This window comes from Bombina bombina, chromosome 4, assembly GCF_027579735.1.
Source record: "Bombina bombina isolate aBomBom1 chromosome 4, aBomBom1.pri, whole genome shotgun sequence".
Classification (NCBI taxonomy): Eukaryota; Metazoa; Chordata; class Amphibia; order Anura; family Bombinatoridae; genus Bombina; species Bombina bombina.
In genome coordinates, this window is record NC_069502.1 from 859,507,886 (window position 1) to 859,529,700 (window position 21,815).

A 21,815-nucleotide genomic window follows, 5' to 3' on the forward strand; every position below is an offset into this window, starting at 1 on the left:
GGATGGTTTAGATAAGGGTTTGTCCGCAAGTTCTTTGAAAGGACAAATCTCTGCTCTTTCTGTTCTTTTTCACAGAAAGATTGCTATTCTTCCTGATATTCATTGTTTTGTACAAGCTTTGGTTCGTATAAAACCTGTCATTAAGTCAATCTCTCCTCCTTGGAGTTTGAATCTGGTTCTGGGAGCTCTTCAAGCTCCTCCGTTTGAACCTATGCATTCATTGGACATTAAATTGCTTTCTTGGAAAGTTTTGTTCCTTTTGGCCATCTCTTCTGCCAGAAGAGTTTCTGAATTATCTGCTCTTTCTTGTGAGTCTCCTTTTCTGATTTTTCACCAGGATAAGGCGGTGTTGCGAACTTCTTTTGAATTTTTACCTAAAGTTGTGAATTCCAACAACATTAGTAGAGAAATTGTGGTTCCTTCATTATGTCCTAATCCTAAGAATTCTAAGGAGAAATCGTTGCATTCTTTGGATGTTGTTAGAGCTTTGAAATATTATGTTGAAGCTACGAAATCTTTCCGTAAGACTTCTAGTCTATTTGTTATCTTTTCCGGTTCTAGAAAAGGCCAGAAAGCTTCTGCCATTTCTTTGGCATCTTGGTTGAAATCTTTAATTCATCTTGCCTATGTGGAGTCGGGTAAAACTCCGCCTCAGAGAATTACAGCTCATTCTACTAGGTCAGTTTCTACTTCCTGGGCATTTAGGAATGAAGCTTCGGTTGACCAGATTTGCAAAGCAGCAACTTGGTCCTCTTTGCATACTTTTACTAAATTCTACCATTTTGATGTATTTTCTTCTTCTGAAGCAGTTTTTGGTAGAAAAGTACTTCAGGCAGCGGTTTCAGTTTGAATCTTCTGCTTATGTTTTTCGTTAAACTTTATTTTGGGTGTGGATTATTTTCAGCAGGAATTGGCTGTCTTTATTTTATCCCTCCCTCTCTAGTGACTCTTGCGTGGAAAGATCCACATCTTGGGTAGTCATTATCCCATACGTCACTAGCTCATGGACTCTTGCTAATTACATGAAAGAAAACATAATTTATGTAAGAACTTACCTGATAAATTAATTTCTTTCATATTAGCAAGAGTCCATGAGGCCCACCCTTTTTTGTGGTGGTTATGATTTTGTATAAAGCACAATTTATTCCAATTCCTTATTTTATATGCTTTCGCACTTTTTTATCACCCCACTTCTTGGCTATTCGTTAAACTGAATTGTGGGTGTGGTGAGGGGTGTATTTATAGGCATTTTGAGGTTTGGGAAACTTTGCCCCTCCTGGTAGGAATGTATATCCCATACGTCACTAGCTCATGGACTCTTGCTAATATGAAAGAAATGAATTTATCAGGTAAGTTCTTACATAAATTATGTTTTTATGCAGCCAGTGGGGCTATCCTAATCCAGACAAGGACTTTTAGAGTCCTCTTGCACTTTGGGTGTTAAAGGGATACTAAACCCACATTTAGATAGAGCATGCAATTTTAAGCCCATTTTAGGTTTATCACCTGGGTACCGCTTGCCGATTGGTGGCTAAATGTAGCCACCAATAAACAAGTGCTATCCAGGGTGCTGAACTTAAAATGGTCCGGCTCCTAAGCTTTACATCCCCTCTTTTCAAATAAAGATAGCAAGAGAACAAAGACAAATTGAAAATTGATAATAGGAGCAAATTAGAAAGTTGCTTAAAATTGAAAGCTCTGTCTGAATCATGAAAGAAAAAAAATGTGGGTTTAGTAATCTCTTTAATGTAGGGGCTCACCCTTTAACATATACACCTTGTCAATTTAAATTCCAGCTATGGAAACACTGTGAATTATTAGCTATTTAAACCTATTTTGGGAACCTGGATCTCCCAGGGATGATAAACACACTGAGCCACGCTGTAACTGCTTGAGGTACAGAGCGGGCCTCAAAAACAGTCCCAAATGTGCCCCCCCCCAGAGGACAACATGTAGTCATCATCTGCACTCTAGACACTGAGTGGATGACAACTATGTTTCGGTCTCTATGCTTCAGAGTTTAAAGGGACAGTCAGCACCAGAATTTTTGTTGCTTAAAAAGATAGATAATCCTTTTATTACCCATTCCCCAGTTTTGCATAGACAACACAGTTATAACAATACACATTTTACCTTTGTAATTACCTTGTATCTATGCCTCTGCAAACTGTCCCCTTATATAAGTTCTTTTGACAGACTTGCATTTTAGCCAATCAGTGCTTACTCCTAGGAGCTTCACGTGTGTGAGCTCAATGTTAAATATATGAAACACATGAACTAACACCCCCTAGTTTTGAAAAACTGTAAAAATTATTTCATACTAGAGGTGGCCTTCAAAGTCTAAGAAATTAGCATATGAACCCCCTAGGTTTAGCTTTCAACTAAGAATACCAAAAACAACACAAAATTGGTAATAAAATAAATTGAAAAGTTGTTTAAAATTACATGCCCTATTTAAATCATGAATTTTTTTTTTGGACTTGTCTGTCCCTTTAAGCTCAGATTTTCTTTAATATGAACTTTCTGATGATTCATGAGAGTTCCTTGCTGAGTAAAACATTTCCCACATTTAGAACACACAAAATCTTTCTCCCCTGTATGAATTTTCATATGACTATTAACAGCTGATTTAAAGGTAAAACATTTCCCACATTCAGAACATGAAAATGCTTTCTCTCCTGTATGACTTTTCTGATGACTAATGAGCTGTGATTTCAAAGTAAAACATTTCCCACATTCAGAACACAAATATTCTTTATCCCCTGTATGAATTTTCTGATGCCTAATAAGAGAAGATTTCGTAGTAAAACATTTCTCACAGTCAGGACATAAAAATGCTCTCTCTCTTGTATGAATTTTCTGATGCCTAATAAGAGACGATTTCACAGTAAAACATTTCCCACATTCAGCACATAAATTTCCCACGTGGCTTCTTTGATTTTGAAGACGGAAAGAAGCATCAGCATTGCAGTTTGTAAAGCTACCTGTTAATAAAAAAAAAAAAACACAATGGAAATGTTATTGATTAATGACATAATTATTTTTATCTTGAAAACTGTTTCTACTACAAGGGGAGGGGACTAGCTATGACCCTACACTGATCCCCAGCCCCCATGCAAAGGCTAAAGGGCAGTTTTAATGAACATTAGGAAACACGTTTAAAGATTTCCCAGGTATCTTATATTTGTAAATTACAGAAATAAATTGTATTCAATGCGGTTGTAATTTTCTTTACCTATTATTTTTCTTAACTGTATTTAGAGCTTTTAAAATTGACACAGACATTTAGGGATTCAAATCATAGCTGCAAACATAAGAATAAACTGACATTTACCTCTGGGTGAGGTCCACATGCTACAATAGATGTAGGCAGGAGAGAACAGAGTATTTCTGCTACAAGGAGATTAAGGGCCCGATGTTCAAAGGATTGTCAGATCAGGGAGAAATGCTCATGACAGTCACGCAATCCGTCCTCTGGGTGAAATAAAATAAAGTGGAGTGACCCTCATTCTTCAGTTGAGTGGTGATGTGCCTTCCATAGGAAACTATAGGGATCACTGCCTTTTCAACAATCTGATCACATAGCTAGTAAATGCAGATAGCGGAAATGTGGAGGGGGCTCTGATTAGTAAGATTTCAAATAAAAGATATGGAAACTAAGTTTTGCTGTACATTCATTAGATTTCTTACAATTGCTAATCCCACCACTAAAAGGAAGGTAGGTGATACAGTTATGTGTGAAAACTTTTGCCTAAAATGGTGGATATTGCTTAGAATATTAGGAACTACTGGTGATGGTTCACCATTAAAATACAGGTTACTCCCATAGAACACCCATAAAATACAGATGGAAAGCATATATATGCATTCAGTTATATCATATAAGACAAAAAGAAACCTTTATGATATCACCTTTCATGATGTGTCTTGTAACAGACTTTCTGTCATGAAGGAAAGTGTCTATAACTTGGTCTAAAAAACCTCTCTATGACAAAATCAGGCATTGGAAGATGAGGTTGTGACAGGCCAGTGGCATACCCCAGCCTAGAGGGGTGATCCGGTGGTCTAACTCTGGGCAGGCGGTGCCGCGGGTTCCCCTTTTTCCCCTCTGCCCTACCATCAGGGGCTGAGACTGGCATGGATACCGGGCTGCAAGAGTGATCCCTTTTTCCTTTGTATTTCACATTGTGTTGCAGTGACTGAATTTTGAAAGAGCTGATCTCTATCCCACCCTACCCCTTTCCGCCTTACTGGGCCCCAGCCAGGATCTTATGGAACTAGTCGCCGGTTGGGCGCACCAGAGATACCTGCTGAACTTAAACCTAGTTCACTCCGGAAGCCCAATGCTCCAGAACTCTGCTCTCAAAGGGGCATGGGCTGGTGTGATTACAAAGAGGGAGCTCACTATGGAACTGTGGGGTTTTTGCCACACCCCCCCCTTTATGGACTATGCCGAGGTAACTTTACCACTCTGATGCTCCGGTCCCCAGCCACGGATCATGACCCTTTTTGGACTATGACCCCTGGGAATCCGACGCTATTGAAGGGTACGTGGGAATAGCTGCAACTCCCTCAGGATCACCCAAAAATTCCGACCTACATGATGTGGGTATCTCAGTTCCCATAGCTGCTATGGAGGCGCCAGGCTGTCGGGGGGGGGGGTATTGTTCTCTAATGGGATTAGGCTCTTATCAGATGGCAATTGTGTATAAATACTGTGAGTGTTGTGTATAAATACTGTGAGTTTGAGTGAATAAAACTGTTCTTGTTTCACCTTAATACTGGTCTTGTCTGGTTATTAGGATGGGCTACTTGCAAAAATCACTTCCAGCTCTACAGCTACAGATTCTAGGGTTGGAGAAGGTCTCTTTTGGCAGAGATACCCAGTTGGGGTATCCAGAGTCCGTCACAGGGGTCTTGAGAGAGAAGGTGCTTCTGAATGGAAGACATTTTTACCAGATCTGTGTACCCAGTCCTGCAAGGCCATGCACCACTGTCTTATCCTGGATAGTTATACAAAAGGAGAAAATATGTAAATCAGATTGAATGAACAGAGAATCACTAGTGCTTCTATTATAGTCACTTGTGTATCTTGAGACCTTGCACAATACTTGGGTACTTTGTGATTCAAGGAAGAGGCCATGAGATCTAAGTCGGTACTGATGACTGATGAAGTCTTCTACCCAATTCTCCACACTCATAATGTGAATTGCTGAAATAATGCAATGATGGCGTTCTACAAAATTCAGAATGTGTGCCAACTCTTTTATTGCTAAGGCACTTTGAGTTACGCCCTGGTGACAGATGTAAGCCACTGCTGGGACATTGTCTAATTAGAAGCAAAGAAAGGATTCTTGCATTTTAGCCAATCAGTGCTTACTCCTAAATGTTAAATATATGAAACACATGAACTAACGCCCCTAGTGGTGAAAAACTGTAAAAATTATTTCATACTAGAGGTGCCCTTCAAGGTCTAAGAAATTAGCATATGAACCTCCTAGGTTTAGCTTTCAACTAAGATCCTCATAATCTCTGTTCCACTGCTTCAGCATCTTTAATTGGAGGGGCTGCAGATGAAATCTGGCAAATGGAACTACATTTGAGATATTGACCATGAGGTCTACAACTTGCATTAAGCAAGGAAAGGAAGAGGATTGAGTTGGAGTTGAGAAGAAGACTGTTGCAGTTTGAGTCTGCACTATTCTGTTAAAGAACGTCATAGTAATTAAATTGATTATAGAACCTAGGAAGGATACCCAGGTCGCGGAGTCAAGGATCTCCTTAGTAGGTTGATTTTACAACCATGACTGCAAAGAAGCTGACAAACCACTTGTGTGTTTCATTGCAAGCTGAAGAGAAGAGTGCCTGTACCAGAATATCATCCAGGTACGGAACTTCAGAGATTTCCTGAGCTCACATCACAGTCAGCAATCCTACTAGAACCTTTGTAAAGACTCTAGGTACTGCTGTCAGACTAAAACTGATAATGACTGCTCAGAAAGGCAAATCTCAAGAACCTGACATGATCCCTGTAGAAAGGGATGTGTAGATAAGCATTTTTATTGATTCCGATAAAGCATATAATTTTAAACATCTATCCATTTTACTAGTCTGCATCACTATAAGGCAATGGTTTTAAAAGAATGTTACACATTTACAAGAGCATTAGATGTCAACACTATTTCCTGCAATGTATTGTTCCATAGAGTTGCACCTATCTAGATATCTCTTCAACAAAGAAAACCAGGAAAACACAGCACATTTCATTATAGAAGTAAACTAAATACATTTATTTTAATTGTACGCTCTGTCTGAAGCACAAAAGAAAAAATGTTGGGTTTCATGTACCTTTATTGATATCCTTTATTGATATCCTCTTGTCACCCAGTGTGTGCAGCTAGCTCCCAGAAGTGTGTTGCTGCTCCATCAACAAAGGATACCAAGAGAATGAAGCAAATGTGATAATAGATGTAAACTGGAAAGTTGTTGCTTTAGTTGCTGAGCCATTTCCACACCTGCGCTAAGCTGTTTTGCAGTCTTTAGATGCTGCTCACACTTAAAGTGAATGTAAGTTTTAATGCAAAAGTGCCGGTTTTTAAAAATTCGATTAAAAACAGGGGCACTTTAATTCATCAAAATTTACATTTCACTCGTTGTGAAAAAATACTTACCTTTTAAACTTAACAGCTGCTCCAGCTTCCCCCGGTCGTCGCAAGCCATTTCTGACGTCAAAAATGATGGATGGGTCATCCTCCAATCACGGCTTCCCCGTGATTCAATGCCGTGATTGGAGGAAGCCGGATTTCTCATTTTAGACCCAGGAAGAGGCTTTGCAACGGGCGGAGGAAGTTGGAGCGGCTGTCAAGTTTAAAAGGTAAATATTTTTTTACAAAACGAGTGCCCCTGTTTTTAATCGATTTTTTAAAAACCGGGCACTATAACATCAAAATTTACATTCACTTTAAGCCGTAATGAAGGTCATTTTAGTGAAAAACCCACACATATATACCTTTTTTTCAGGATATTGATTATTTTATGTATATTTCATGACATGTGATAAACCTGCAACAAAAAGTGTAAAAATGCATTTTCTTATATAAATCTTTAATATCAAGGTTATAAAAAGTATTATAATGTTAAAAGACCTAGGAGCGCCTAACAAAGGCCGAGGAAGTAAATTCAACTGATAAAGCTAAATTCTGTTAGATAGGAAATGGGAAATAAATAAGTAGAAAATCGTTCTGTGACGTCTCAAATAACTCTATTAGCTTAACTAAGCTTAATGCAAATTTAATAAAAGACAGATTATGTTAAAATCATGGATCCATGGTACAATATATTCACAAATTACATAAAACAATATCACATAATTTATAAGATAAAATAATGTGATAAAAATGATACAATATTAGCTGAAAGTTGATATCGTTGGGAAATGGTATTCCCTGCGAACAATGTGAAATGTTAAAAAAAAACAGTGAAAAAAAGTTAAATCCCTAAAAGTCAAAACGATGCGACAGTGATCAAAAAAGTGGTCAAAAGAGTGATCAGGCAAAAGTTCAAAAAACAAAAATGAAAAAATAAGTGAATCGTGGTAAAGTTAGTGAAAAAATAATAATAATAGTTCCAATATGAAAATTCCGATATGAAAAAACTGTGTATCTGTTAATAAATCCTCCTTAAGTGTGTCCTCAAAAAAAAGGTCAATACAGGTGTTTATGTGGTAGGTGAGGGGATGTCCGGTAAACCCTGGGTTCAATCCCTTAATCCAACCTGTAAAATCTTGAAAAAGGCCCAGATAAGGGCCGAAACGCGTTGGCAGAAATTGGTGAGCACTTTTCTTAATTATTTGTTTATTTGTTAGCATTATTGCACTATTTCAGATTTCTTTTACAGGTTGGATTAAGGGATTGAACCCAGGGTTTACCGGACATCCCCTCACCTACCACATAAACACCTGTATTGACCTTTTTTTGAGGATACACTTAAGGAGGATTTATTAACAGATACACAGTTTTTTCATATCGGAATTTTCATATTGGAACTATTATTATTATTTTTTCACTAACTTTACCACAATTCACTTATTTTTTCATTTTAGTTTTTTGAACTTTTGCCTGATCACTCTTTTGACCACTTTTTTGATCACTGTCACATCGTTTTGACTTTTAGGGATTTAACTTTTTTTCACTGTTTTTTTTTTTAACATTTCACATTGTTCGCAGGGAATACCATTTCCCAACTATATCAACTTTCAGCTAATATTGTATCATTTTTATCACATTATTTTATCTTATAAATTATGTGATATTGTTTTATGTATGTATTATGGATGTATGTATTATGGATCCATGATTTTAACATAATCTGTCTTTTATTAAATTTGTATTAAATTTGCATTAACCTTAGTTAAGCTAATAGTTATTTGAGACGTCACTGAACGATTTTCTACTTATTTATTTCCCATTTTCTATCTAACAGAATTTAGCTTTATCAGTTGAATTTACTTCCTCGGCCTTTGTTAGGCGCTCCTAGGTCTTTTAACATTATAATACTTCTATCTAAGGGCTAGCTAGGTACCCTCTTTTGTACCCAGGAGCTAGTAGGAACACTGTGTGAGCGCTGTGAGATACCATATTAATAAGGTTATAAAAAGTAGCTTCTTTTCCCATGAACTCTATAGTAAAAAGTAGGGGTTATACTCATGTAAATAAGGGCCTTTCAGTATAGTTAAGTAACTTTGATCTGCACATAAAGGCTCCCAAGAGCTTCTATTAAAATAAATGCACATTTATTCACACCAGGTGATCCCTATTACCACAGCACCTGGCTATTAACACTACTGGGAGCTAACAGCTGATTGGTTGCTGCACGTGTATGCTACTTTTCATTGGCTCAACTGTTGTGTTCAGCTAGCTCCCATAAGTGCATTACTGCTCCTTCAACAAAGGACACAAACTGAAGTAAATGTGAAAGCGCCAAGGACTGTTTTCTTGTGAATTTCTTGCTACTGGCATTTTATATCTTATATGATTTTAGTAAAAGTATATATACTAGAAGTGGTGAGTGTGTGTAACATCTAAGCAGACTAAATTAAAGGGACAGTCTACACCAGAATTGTTATGGTTTTAAAAAGATAGATAATCCTTTTATCCGTTACCCAGTTTTGCATAACCAACATAGTTGTAATAACATACGTTTTACCTCTGTGATAACCTTTTATCTAAGCATCTTCTGACTGCCTCCTAATCACATGACTTTTTATTTATTATCTATTGACTTGCATTTTAGCCAATTAATGCAGTGTCATCCACAACCCACGGGCATGAGCACAATGTTATCTATATGGCCCACATGAACTAGCAGTCTCCTGTTGTGAAACGCTAATAAAAAAGAATGTGACAAGAGGCTGTCTGTAGTGGATTAGAAATAGGTAGAAATGTAGAGGTTAAAATGTAATAAAGTATATTAATATAACAATGTTTGATGTGTAAAGCTGGGAAGTGGGTAGTTAAGGCATTATCTATCTTTTTAAACAATAATAATTTTGGTGCTGACTGTCCCTTTCATAAAATAATATTTTTGTAGCTTTAGTGCGGCTATTGTCACTCTTTAGCTATTGAAGATATGTATCAATGGTTCTCTCTTAAAATTTGTATACAATGTTATTAGCGACTGCCAGCACATTGCCTAAATTCTTGTTCTAAAAGCCTGTTAAAGGGACAGTATACTGTAAAATAGTTTTTCCCTTAATGTGTTTACAATTGCTTTTTTACCAACTGCAGAGTAAAAAATGTATGAAAATTAGCTTTTTAAGGTTTATTTCTGTATATTAAAGCTCTGATTTTGTATTTTGAAGCCACAGCCTAATAAAATAGGTTGAGCTTGTAGGTATAATCAGATCTCATTATTGTATCACATTGTGTACTTATACCTGCTTCTTTATCTTATATCTGTCCTTAAAACAATCACCAATACTTTGAGAGAACAATGGAAAATCAACATTTTATTACCTTATCTCTGCTTTATCACACTGGGAGTGTAATTTCCTCTGCTGGCTGTGTTTACAAAGCTTATCTATAGCTGGTACGCGCGGCCACAAACTTTCAGAATAGGTGGGGATACCACATGCTAAATTAACAATTTCAAATGCCAATATAAGGGTAAAGGAGCTACTTGTAAACAATTTAATACACTCCAGCAGGTAAAGTGGATCATTGGGAACAAATTAAAGGGGAGAAAATTTTTGAGTAAACTGTCCCTTTAAGGACTGAAAAAAAGTTTCACTTAAATGTGAAAGTTATTCAAAATGTTATGTCCCTTTAAGAGTCAGAATCACTTAAACCTGTGCTTCATATTAACATGTGTCTGCTGTGTAACCATCTGACAAATATAACTGTTATTTACATGACACAAAATGATATAAACCTGAGCTACTCACTAACTTGTGTCTCCTGTGTAACCATCTGATAAATATAACTGTTATATACATGATACAAAATGATATAAACCTGAGCTACTCACTAACCTGTGTCTGCTGTGTAACCATCTGATAAATATAACTTATTTACATGAGACAAAATGATATAAACCCGAGCTACTCACTAACCTGTGTCTGCTGTGTAACCATCTGACAAATATAACTGTTATTTACATGACACTAAATGATATAAACCTGAGCTACTCACTAACATGTGTCTGCTGTGTAACCATCTGATAAATATAACTGTTATTTACATGATACAAAATGATATAAACCTGAGCTACTCACTAACATGTGTCTGCTGTGTAACCATCTGATAAATATAACTGTTATTTACAAGAGACAAAATGATATAAACCTGAGCTACTCACTAACCTGTGTCTGCTGTGTAACCATCTGATAAATATAACTGTTATTTACATGACACAAAATGATATAAACCTGAGTCTCAATAACCTGTGTCTGCTGTGTAACCATCTGATAAATATAACTGTTATTTACATGACACACAATTATATAAACCTGAGCTACTCACTAACCTGTGTCTGCTGTGTAACCATCTGATAAATATAACTGTTATTTACATGACACAAAATGATATAAACCTGAGCTGCTCACTAACCTGTGTCTGCTGTGTAACCATCTGATAAATATAACTGTTATTTACATGACACAAAATGATATAAACCTGAGCTGCTCACTAACCTGTGTCTGCTGTGTAACCATCTGACAAATATAACTGTTATTTACATGACACAAAATGATATAAACCTGAGCTACTCACTAACATGTGTCTGCTGTGTAACCATCTGATAAATATAACTGTTATTTACATGATACAAAATGATATAAACCTGAGCTACTCACTAACATGTGTCTGCTGTGTAACCATCTGATAAATATAACTGTTATTTACATGAGACAAAATGATATAAACCTGAGCTACTCACTAACCTGTGTCTGCTGTGTAACCATCTGATAAATATAACTGTTATTTACATGACACAAAATGATATAAACCTGAGTCTCACTAACCTGTGTCTGCTGTGTAACCATCTGATAAATATAACTTATTTACATGACACACAATTATATAAACCTGAGCTACTCACTAACCTGTGTCTGCTGTGTAACCATCTGATAAATATAACTGTTATTTACATGACACAAAATGATATAAACCTGAGCTACTCACTAACCTGTGTCTGCTGTGTAACCATCTGATAAATATAACTGTTATTTACATGACACAAAATGATATAAACCTGAGCTACTCACTAACCTGTGTCTGCTGTGTAACCATCTGATAAATATAACTTATTTACATGACACAAAATGATATAAACCTGAGCTACTCACTAACATATGTCTGCTGTGTGGTTACTCAACGATCCAGTGATGTATCTGAAACTCCAAAATAACCCAAGAGAAAGATTCCAAAGGGAACTGAAGGAGTTGCTTGGGAATGCGAAGACTTTAGGAATCTTGAATGATAAAGAGTTCAGATACCTAGATGTCAAGCACCCCATTACACCAATAATGTACCATCTACCAAAGATCCACAAGTCACTCAAAGACCCGCCAGGTAGGCCTATCATTTCTGGGATAGGTTCGCTCACAAGAAACCTCCCAGAGTACGTTGATAACCAATTGCAGAAATATGTTAGACGACTCCCTTCCCTCCTGAAGGACTCAACACAAGTTCTAAACATCTTAAATTCAACACCTTGGGAAGAAGGCTATATACTGGTTACGTGTGACGTATCAGCACTCTATACGAGTATCCCGCACGAAGAAGGGTGTGAAGCTGTTAGCTTTTTTCTGGATAACGACCCAGAGATGCCTAGGGAACAAGCAAAATTTATCGTGGACAGTATTCGACACATTTTAACTCACAATTACTTCTGTAACAATGGTAAATATTACCAACAAATCTGTGGTACAGCGATGGGGACCAGGTTCGCGCCTAGCTATGCGAACCTCTTTATGGGCAGATGGGAGATGATTTTTTGGGAGTCATGCCCAGCTTGCGCGGACCTGGTCCTGTACCACAGATATATAGATGATATTCTGTTTATCTGGAAGGGTACCTTGGAAGATCTTGAATTTACTATGGAAGTAATGAACAACAATATCCTAAATCTGAAATTCACATATGTACGGAGTATGAGAGAGGTTGTGTTTTTAGATTTGAAACTAGAAGTGAAAAATGGTGAGTGGGAAACATCAACTCACTTCAAGGAAGTCGATAGCAACAACTATGTCCATAATCTTAGCTGTCACCACGAAAAGTGGAAAAGGAACATCCCCAAGGGACAACTCTTAAGAATCCGAAAAAAACTGCTCAAATGATGAGACATGGGAAGAACAAGCACTACTTCTTAAGAATAAATTCATGGAAAGAGGCTATCAGGAAGATCAACTCGACCATAAGATAGAGGAAATTAGAGGGATCGAGAGACAAAAGCTGTTAACATACAAAGATCGTAACCAGAAGACATTAGGTAAGGATGACGTAATTAACATCCCCAAGATCACTGAGTATAGCAACAACAAGCATATAATCAAAAGAATCTTCAAGAAGCACTGGGCTTTATTAAAGGTAGATGATCTGATCGGGAACAAACTTCCCTTGAATCCAAAATTTGTCTATAGGAAAACAAACAACCTAAAGAACCGATTAGCCCCGAGCCTACAAAAGGCAAGAAGGGTTGAGACAAATAATGTGTATGGAAAAAGAATTAGAGGATTCTTCCCGTGCCCAAAATGAAAGGCTTGTAAATATGGGAACAAGAGGAGTATGTTCCAATCATATCAGACTAAGGAACGCTACCAAATCCGGGACCTGATAAGATGTCAGGACAAGGGTATCATATACCTGATTGAATGCACATGTGGTCTGCAGTATATTGGTCAGACAACAAGACCCTTAAAAGATAGAATAAGGGAGCATATACTGCTGATAAACTAAACACATATACCATCCTGTACAAGCACTTCTCGACTGTACATAAAGGAAACATCAAAGATCTGAAATACACAGGGATTCAAAAGGTCAACAAAAACTGGAGAGGTGGCAACCACGAGAAGAAACTCCTCACCACAGAATCCAAATGGATATTTCTGTTAGATTGCCTACACCCGAAGGGACTTAACAACAAGGAAGATCTTACCCATTTATTCTAGAACTAATACTCTCTGATAGTTCACTTATTTGACATGACTCATTCTACCAGACTGTTTGAGACATATAGCTATGTCACAAATCGTCGAGCTCTGTTACATGTAAAGGTTTCAGCTTAACCCTCTCGACACAATTATACAACCCTCCCTACATCTCATACCTCTCTCTATTTTTGATCATCACCAACTATTTTTTGATCCATGAACTATTTAAGACCACCCTAGAGATGCTGGTTTTTTGATCACTCATAACTGTCCATGAACTATTTAAGACCACCCTTATATATGCTGGTCACTACAATGTGCCGTTCCCCTATCATATTCTGACACCATCTAACCTTGATTTCCATTACATATCATTCCCTCCTCTGTTAAAGTTGATTAGCAGGGATTGTTTTAGGTTCAGCAGCTATTTATTAAGCGATTAGACTTTGTTTGAAGTCTCCTAATGTAGGGTATTAGACACTCCTCTACAGGATCATGCTAATGCTATTTGATCCATCATCTTTAGGCATTATAGATATAACCTAAATATATATCTAATATTTCACTTTGTCACTTTTAACAACTATAATCTTGTCAACAACCATTACATATAACAAGACTGTACGGTCACTACATGGATTTCAGCATTTTTTGCTAGTTTGAATATGGAAAGCTGGCATTATAATCTTACCTGCTCTTTATTATATATCCCTTTGTTGGAGGTTAACTCCAAGTAACCCATTAAGTAGTGACTATATGTTAACTGAGTTCCCTTTTGGCGGTTTTGTTTTGTCTTTGTTCTTTCATGATCATGCCTCTGTTAAAGAAGTTATGTGAATATTGTTTGTGTTATAGCCAGGAAGAGTGTGAACATTGGTCCTAAGTGATTTATGTATAAACCTACAAGAAGGAGTAGTGGCTCCTCTAATGATTTGTATATGTAGCAGTATGTGTATTTAGTGTTTAATTTCAGATTTAGCAGTGAATATCCATCGGAGTCTTTTATATGAAATATGCTATATCCCCAGCTCTACCTTATGATAATGTAGAACCGGAAGTGTGGATATACTCTTATAAGCAAGACTCCATTAAGTTTGCCATTGTAAATTATGAATCTCCCAAACAAAACCGGAAGTGAGGATATCCCTCCAGAAATTAGAGCCTCCAGATATTAAGCTATTATAGAAGAATGTCATACATTTTTGACACATAATTTTTTATTACCTGTAGCCATACCATTAATATATGCAACTAAGACCACTGGATTTCCCCATATTTTCATGTTTAGGAAACTTCTTGTATCGCGGAAACCGGAAGTGACGTCATACATCCATTTCCGGTTTCGCAATATTAATAGATTCAGGCAATGGATTTGGCAAGTCACAATCTCACCTACTTGGGAAGAATGTTATACAATTTTTGGGGCTTACACTTGTTTTATATAGCTACACCACTGGATTCCCCCATATCTCAATATTTATAAAGCTCACGGATCGCCGAAACCGGAAGTGAAGTCAGACATCCACTTCCGGTTTCGCGATATTAGTAAACGGTCAGCAATACGAATATATTCCTACATAGGACATAATCAATCATAACCCACCAACCTAGTAAGTTTGATTACTAAAAAGAGACATTGGTCCCTCACATAAGAACATATGTATATCTCACTCCCATAGGAACCGGAACTAGTATCCAGCCGAAACCGGAAGTGAAACCTATGACCTAGATACAAGAGATCACATTATGGTCAAATAAAGCAAAATATACATACTATTGTGAATATGAATATCTAAATGCCACCATTCATTCTGACCATTAATATTAAGATAAGTTTGTAGTCTATAACTTTTATAGGTATATATGAAAATGTTTTTATTCAAATTGTACCCATGATGCATCTGAAACAGGAAGTGGGTGGCCCAAAGAGTAATTTTGGTGCCCAAAAATATTAGAGCTATATAAGGCCACTTACTGCCACCACCTTTATTATCTTGAAAAAGGCCTTTGCATAGGCCGAAACGCGTCGACATTGGTAAGCATATTTTTAATAGGGTTATATCTTTTTTGTACATCTACACTATGTTTTGTTTATTTATTTTTTTCCAGGATTTTTAACCATTTGGATTTTTTCTTAATTAGCCTTTGGATATTTTGGACTCTACTGTTTCATTCTACTAAGGAGACGGATCACCATAGGACCACACTGGAGGATCTTTTTTCATACCTTTTTTCAAACCTGTTTTCATATATTTTCATTATTTCACTTTTTTATATGTTGTGCACATCAGGATAAAATATATATATATATATATTTTTTGTTTCACCGCTTTTATCCAATTTTATGGTTCACCATTTTTTTCAACGTTGTTTTTCTTCACTTTTGGATTACTTATTGTGTCACTTTATAACTTTGAGAGACTTTTATACTTTGACATTTTTCACCCAGTCTGATTCACATATTTTTTGGATTAACTCCCCAATATGGATCCTAAATTGGTATATCCACTCCACATTTGACTCTTCTCTTTCTTCTTCTTTGTCTTTGTTGATGTTTTATTGATTATTTGATTTATTGTTGACGCTTTTAATTCAGTGATTTTGATGATGTTTTTTGATCATTTGATTTATTGTTGACGCTTTTAATTCAGTGATTTTATGTATAGCGCATAGGATTTTACACTTGTATTTCATGTTATCATTTGCTCTTGTAATAAACTACATTTATTATATTTATACTACCTCAGAAGTCTCTACTATTGATCACATCACCTCTTGCCTCTATAGGCGCTGTATACACCCCCCTCATTTAACTATTTTTCTTCTAGACCAGATAGGAGGTCTCTGTATACCAGCTTGAGGTCAACCTTTGGCGCTCAATTTAAATACATGTTCTAATGTTTGATGTGTAAAGCTGGGAAGTGGGTAGTTAGGGCATTATCTATCTTTTTAAACAATAATAATTTTGGTGCTGACTGTCCCTTTCATAAAATAATATTTTTGTAGCTTTAGTGCGGCTATTGTCACTCTTTAGCTATTGAAGATATGTATCAATGGTTCTCTCTTAAAATTTGTATACAATGTGATTAGCGACTGCCAGCACATTGCCTAAATTCTTGTTCTAAAAGCCTGTTAAGGATTGAAAAACAGAATTTATGTTTACCTGATAAATTACTTTCTCCAACGGTGTGTCCGGTCCACGGCGTCATCCTTACTTGTGGGATATTCTCTTCCCCAACAGGAAATGGCAAAGAGCCCAGCAAAGCTGGTCACATGATCCCTCCTAGGCTCCGCCTACCCCAGTCATTCGACCGACGTTAAGGAGGAATATTTGCATAGGAGAAACCATATGGTACCGTGGTGACTGTAGTTAAAGAAAATAAATTATCAGACCTGATTAAAAAAACCAGGGCGGGCCGTGGACCGGACACACCGTTGGAGAAAGTAATTTATCAGGTAAACATAAATTCTGTTTTCTCCAACATAGGTGTGTCCGGTCCACGGCGTCATCCTTACTTGTGGGAACCAATACCAAAGCTTTAGGACACGGATGAAGGGAGGGAGCAAATCAGGTCACCTAAATGGAAGGCACCACGGCTTGCAAAACCTTTCTCCCAAAAATAGCCTCAGAAGAAGCAAAAGTATCAAACTTGTAAAATTTGGTAAAAGTGTGCAGTGAAGACCAAGTCGCTGCCCTACATATCTGATCAACAGAAGCCTCGTTCTTGAAGGCCCATGTGGAAGCCACAGCCCTCGTGGAATGAGCTGTGATTCTTTCGGGAGGCTGCCGTCCGGCAGTCTCGTAAGCCAATCTGATGATGCTCTTAATCCAAAAAGAGAGAGGGGTAGAAGTTGCTTTTTGACCTCTCCTTTTACCGGAATAAACCACAAACAAGGAAGATGTTTGTCTAAAATCCTTTGTAGCATCTAAATAGAATTTTAGAGCGCGAACAACATCCAAATTGTGCAACAAACGTTCCTTCTTTGAAACTGGTTTCGGACACAGAGAAGGTACGATAATCTCCTGGTTAATGTTTTTGTTAGAAACAACTTTCGGAAGAAAACCAGGTTTAGTACGCAAAACCACCTTATCTGCATGGAACACCAGATAAGGAGGAGAACACTGCAGAGCAGATAATTCTGAAACTCTTCTAGCAGAAGAAATTGCAACCAAAAACAAAACTTTCCAAGATAATAATTTAATATCAACGGAATGCAAGGGTTCAAACGGAACCCCCTGAAGAACTGAAAGAACTAAATTGAGACTCCAAGGAGGAGTCAAAGGTTTGTAAACAGGCTTGATTCTAACCAGAGCCTGAACAAAGGCTTGAACATCTGGCACAGTTGCCAGTTTTTTGTGAAGTAACACCGACAAGGCGGAAATCTGTCCCTTCAGGGAACTTGCAGATAATCCTTTTTCCAATCCTTCTTGAAGGAAGGATAGAATCCTAGGAATCTTAACCTTGTCCCAAGGAAATCCCTTAGATTCACACCAACAGATATATTTTTTCCAAATCTTGTGGTAAATCTTTCGAGTTACAGGCTTTCTGGCCTGAACAAGAGTATCGATAACAGAATCTGAGAATCCTCGCTTCGATAAAATCAAGCGTTCAATCTCCAAGCAGTCAGCTGGAGTGAAACCAGATTCGGATGTTCGAACGGACCCTGAACAAGAAGGTCTCGTCTCAAAGGTAGCTTCCAAGGTGGAGCCGATGACATATTCACCAGATCTGCATACCAAGTCCTGCGTGGCCACGCAGGAGCTATCAAGATCACCGACGCCCTCTCCTGATTGATCCTGGCTACCAGCCTGGGGATGAGAGGAAACGGCGGGAACACATAAGCTAGTCTGAAGGTCCAAGGTGCTACTAGTGCATCCACTAGAGTCGCCTTGGGATCCCTGGATCTGGACCCGTAGCAGGGAACTTTGAAGTTCTGACGAGAGGCCATTAGATCCATGTCTGGAATGCCCCACAGCTGAGTGACTTGGGCAAAGATTTCCGGATGGAGTTCCCACTCCCCCGGATGCAATGTCTGACGACTCAGAAAATCCGCTTCCCAATTTTCCACTCCTGGGATGTGGATAGCAGACAGGTGGCAGGAGTGAGACTCCGCCCATAGAATAATCTTGGTCACTTCTTCCATCGCTAGGGAACTCCTTGTTCCCCCCTGATGGTTGATGTACGCAACAGTCGTCATGTTGTCTGATTGAAATCGTATGAACTTGGTCCTCGCTAGCTGAGGCCAAGCCTTGAGAGCATTGAATATCGCTCTCAGTTCCAGAATATTTATCGGTAGAAGAGATTCTTCCCGAGACCAAAGACCCTGAGCTTTCAGGGATCCCCAGACCGCGCCCCAGCCCATCAGACTGGCGTCGGTCGTGACAATGACCCACTCTGGTCTGCGGAATGTCCACTCTGGTCTGCGGAATGTCATCCCTTGTGACAGGTTGTCCAGGGACAGCCACCAACGGAGTGAGTCTCTGGTCCTCTGATTTACTTGTATCTTCGGAGACAAGTCTGTATAGTCCCCATTCCACTGACTGAGCATGCACAGTTGTAATGGTCTTAGATGAATGCGCGCAAAAGGAACTATGTCCATTGCCGCTACCATCAACCCGATCACTTCCATGCACTGAGCTACGGAAGGAAGAGGAACGGAATGAAGTATCCGACAAGAGTCCAGAAGTTTTGTTTTTCTGGCCTCTGTTAGAAAAATCCTCATTTCTGAGGAGTCTATAATTGTTCCCAAGAAGGGAACCCTTGTTGACGGGGATAGAGAACTCTTTTCCACTTTCACTTTCCAGCCGTGAGATCTGAGAAAGGCCAGGACGATGTCCGTGTGAGCCTTTGCTTGAGGGAGGGACGACGCTTGAATCAGAATGTCGTCCAGGTAAGGTACTACTGCAATGCCCCTTGGTCTTAGCACCGCTAGAAGGGACCCTAGTACCTTTGTGAAAATCCTTGGAGCAGTGGCTAATCCGAAAGGAAGCGCCACAAACTGGTAATGTTTGTCCAGGAATGCAAACCTTAGGAACCGATGATGTTCCTTGTGGATAGGAATATGTAGATACGCATCCTTTAAATCCACCGTGGTCATGAATTGACCTTCCTGGATGGAAGGAAGGATAGTTCGAATGGTTTCCATCTTGAACGATGGAACCTTGAGAAATTTGTTTAAGATCTTGAGATCTAAGATTGGTCTGAACGTTCCCTCTTTTTTGGGAACTATGAACAGATTGGAGTAGAACCCCATCCCTTGTTCTCTTAATGGAACAGGATGAATCACTCCCATTTTTAACAGGTCTTCTACACAATGTAAGAACGCCTGTCTTTTTATGTGGTCTGAAGACAACTGAGACCTGTGGAACCTCCCCCTTGGGGGAAGTCCCTTGAATTCCAGAAGATAACCCTGGGAGACTATTTCTAGCGCCCAAGGATCCAGAACATCTCTTGCCCAAGCCTGAGCGAAGAGAGAGAGTCTGCCCCCCACCAGATCCGGTCCCGGATCGGGGGCCAATATTTCATGCTGTCTTGGTAGCAGGGGCAGGTTTCTTGGCCTGCTTTCCCTTGTTCCAGCCTTGCATTGGTCTCCAAGCTGGCTTGGCTTGAGAAGTATTACCCTCTGGCTTAGAGGACGTAGCACTTTGGGCTGGTCCGTTTTTACGAAAGGGACGAAAATTAGGTCTATTTTTTGCCTTGAAAGGCCGATCCTGAGGAAGGGCGTGGCCCTTACCCCCAGTGATATCAGAGATAATCTCTTTCAAGTCAGGGCCAAACAGCGTTTTCCCCTTGAAAGGAATGTTTAGTAGCTTGTTCTTGGAAGACGCATCAGCCGACCAAGATTTCAACCAAAGCGCTCTGCGCGCCACAATAGCAAACCCAGAATTCTTAGCCGCTAACCTAGCCAATTGCAAAGTGGCGTCTAGAGTGAAAGAATTAGCCAATTTGAGAGCATTGATTCTGTCCATAATCTCCTCATAAGGAGGAGAATCACTATCGAGCGCCTTTATCAGTTCATCAAACCAGAAAAATGCGGCTGTAGTGACAGGGACAATGCATGAAATGGGTTGTAGAAGGTAACCCTGCTGAACAAACATCTTTTTAAGCAAACCTTCTAATTTTTTATCCATAGGATCTTTGAAAGCACAACTATCCTCTATGGGTATAGTGGTGCGTTTGTTTAAAGTAGAAACCGCTCCCTCGACCTTGGGGACTGACTGCCATAAGTCCTTTCTGGGGTCGACCATAGGAAACAATTTTTTAAATATGGGGGGAGGGACGAAAGGAATACCGGGCCTTTCCCATTCTTTATTAACAATGTCCGCCACCCGCTTGGGTATAGGAAAAGCTTCTGGGAGCCCCGGCACCTCTAGGAACTTGTCCATTTTACATAGTTTCTCTGGGATGACCAACTTTTCACAATCATCCAGAGTGGATAATACCTCCTTAAGCAAAATGCGGAGATGTTCCAACTTAAATTTAAATGTAATCACATCAGGTTCAGCCTGATGAGAAATGTTCCCTGAATCAGTAATTTCTCCCTCAGACAAAACCTCCCTGGCCCCCTCAGATTGGGTTAGGGGCCCTTCAGAGATATTAATATCAGCGTCGTCATGCTCTTCAGTATCTAAAACAGAGCAGCCACGCTTACGCTGACAAGGGTTCATTTTGGCTAAAATGTTTTTGACAGAATTATCCATTACAGCCGTTAATTGTTGCATAGTAAGGAGTATTGGCGCGCTAGATGTACTAGGGGCCTCCTGAGTGGGCAAGACTCGTGTAGACGAAGGAGGGAATGATGCAGTACCATGCTTACTCCCCTCACTTGAGGAATCATCTTGGGCATCATTGTCATTGTCACATAAATCACATTTATTTAAATGAATAGGAATTCTGGCTTCCCCACATTCAGAACACAGTCTATCTGGTAGTTCAGACATGTTAAACAGGCATAAACTTGATAACAAAGTACAAAAAACGTTTTAAAATAAAACCGTTACTGTCACTTTAAATTTTAAACTGAACACACTTTATTACTGCAATTGCGAAAAAACATGAAGGAATTGTTCAAAATTCACCAAATTTTCACCACAGTGTCTTAAAGCCTTAAAAGTATTGCACACCAAATTTGGAAGCTTTAACCCTTAAAATAACGGAACCGG

General features: G+C 38.6%; 1 protein-coding gene across 3 annotated transcripts in view; it reads right to left on the minus strand.

Moving 5' to 3' along the window:
• Positions 1-2,044: 2,044 nt before the first annotated feature.
• LOC128657318 (gastrula zinc finger protein XlCGF7.1-like) overlaps positions 2,045-21,815 on the minus strand; it is a 67,928-nt gene continuing 48,157 nt past the window's right edge. For all 3 annotated transcript variants that reach the window (XM_053711616.1, XM_053711617.1, XM_053711615.1), the window contains one exon: positions 2,045-2,984. In XM_053711616.1, coding sequence (XP_053567591.1) covers positions 2,455-2,984 — 530 coding nt within the window. In that variant the 3' untranslated portion in view covers positions 2,045-2,454. The remainder of the gene's footprint in view (positions 2,985-21,815) is intronic.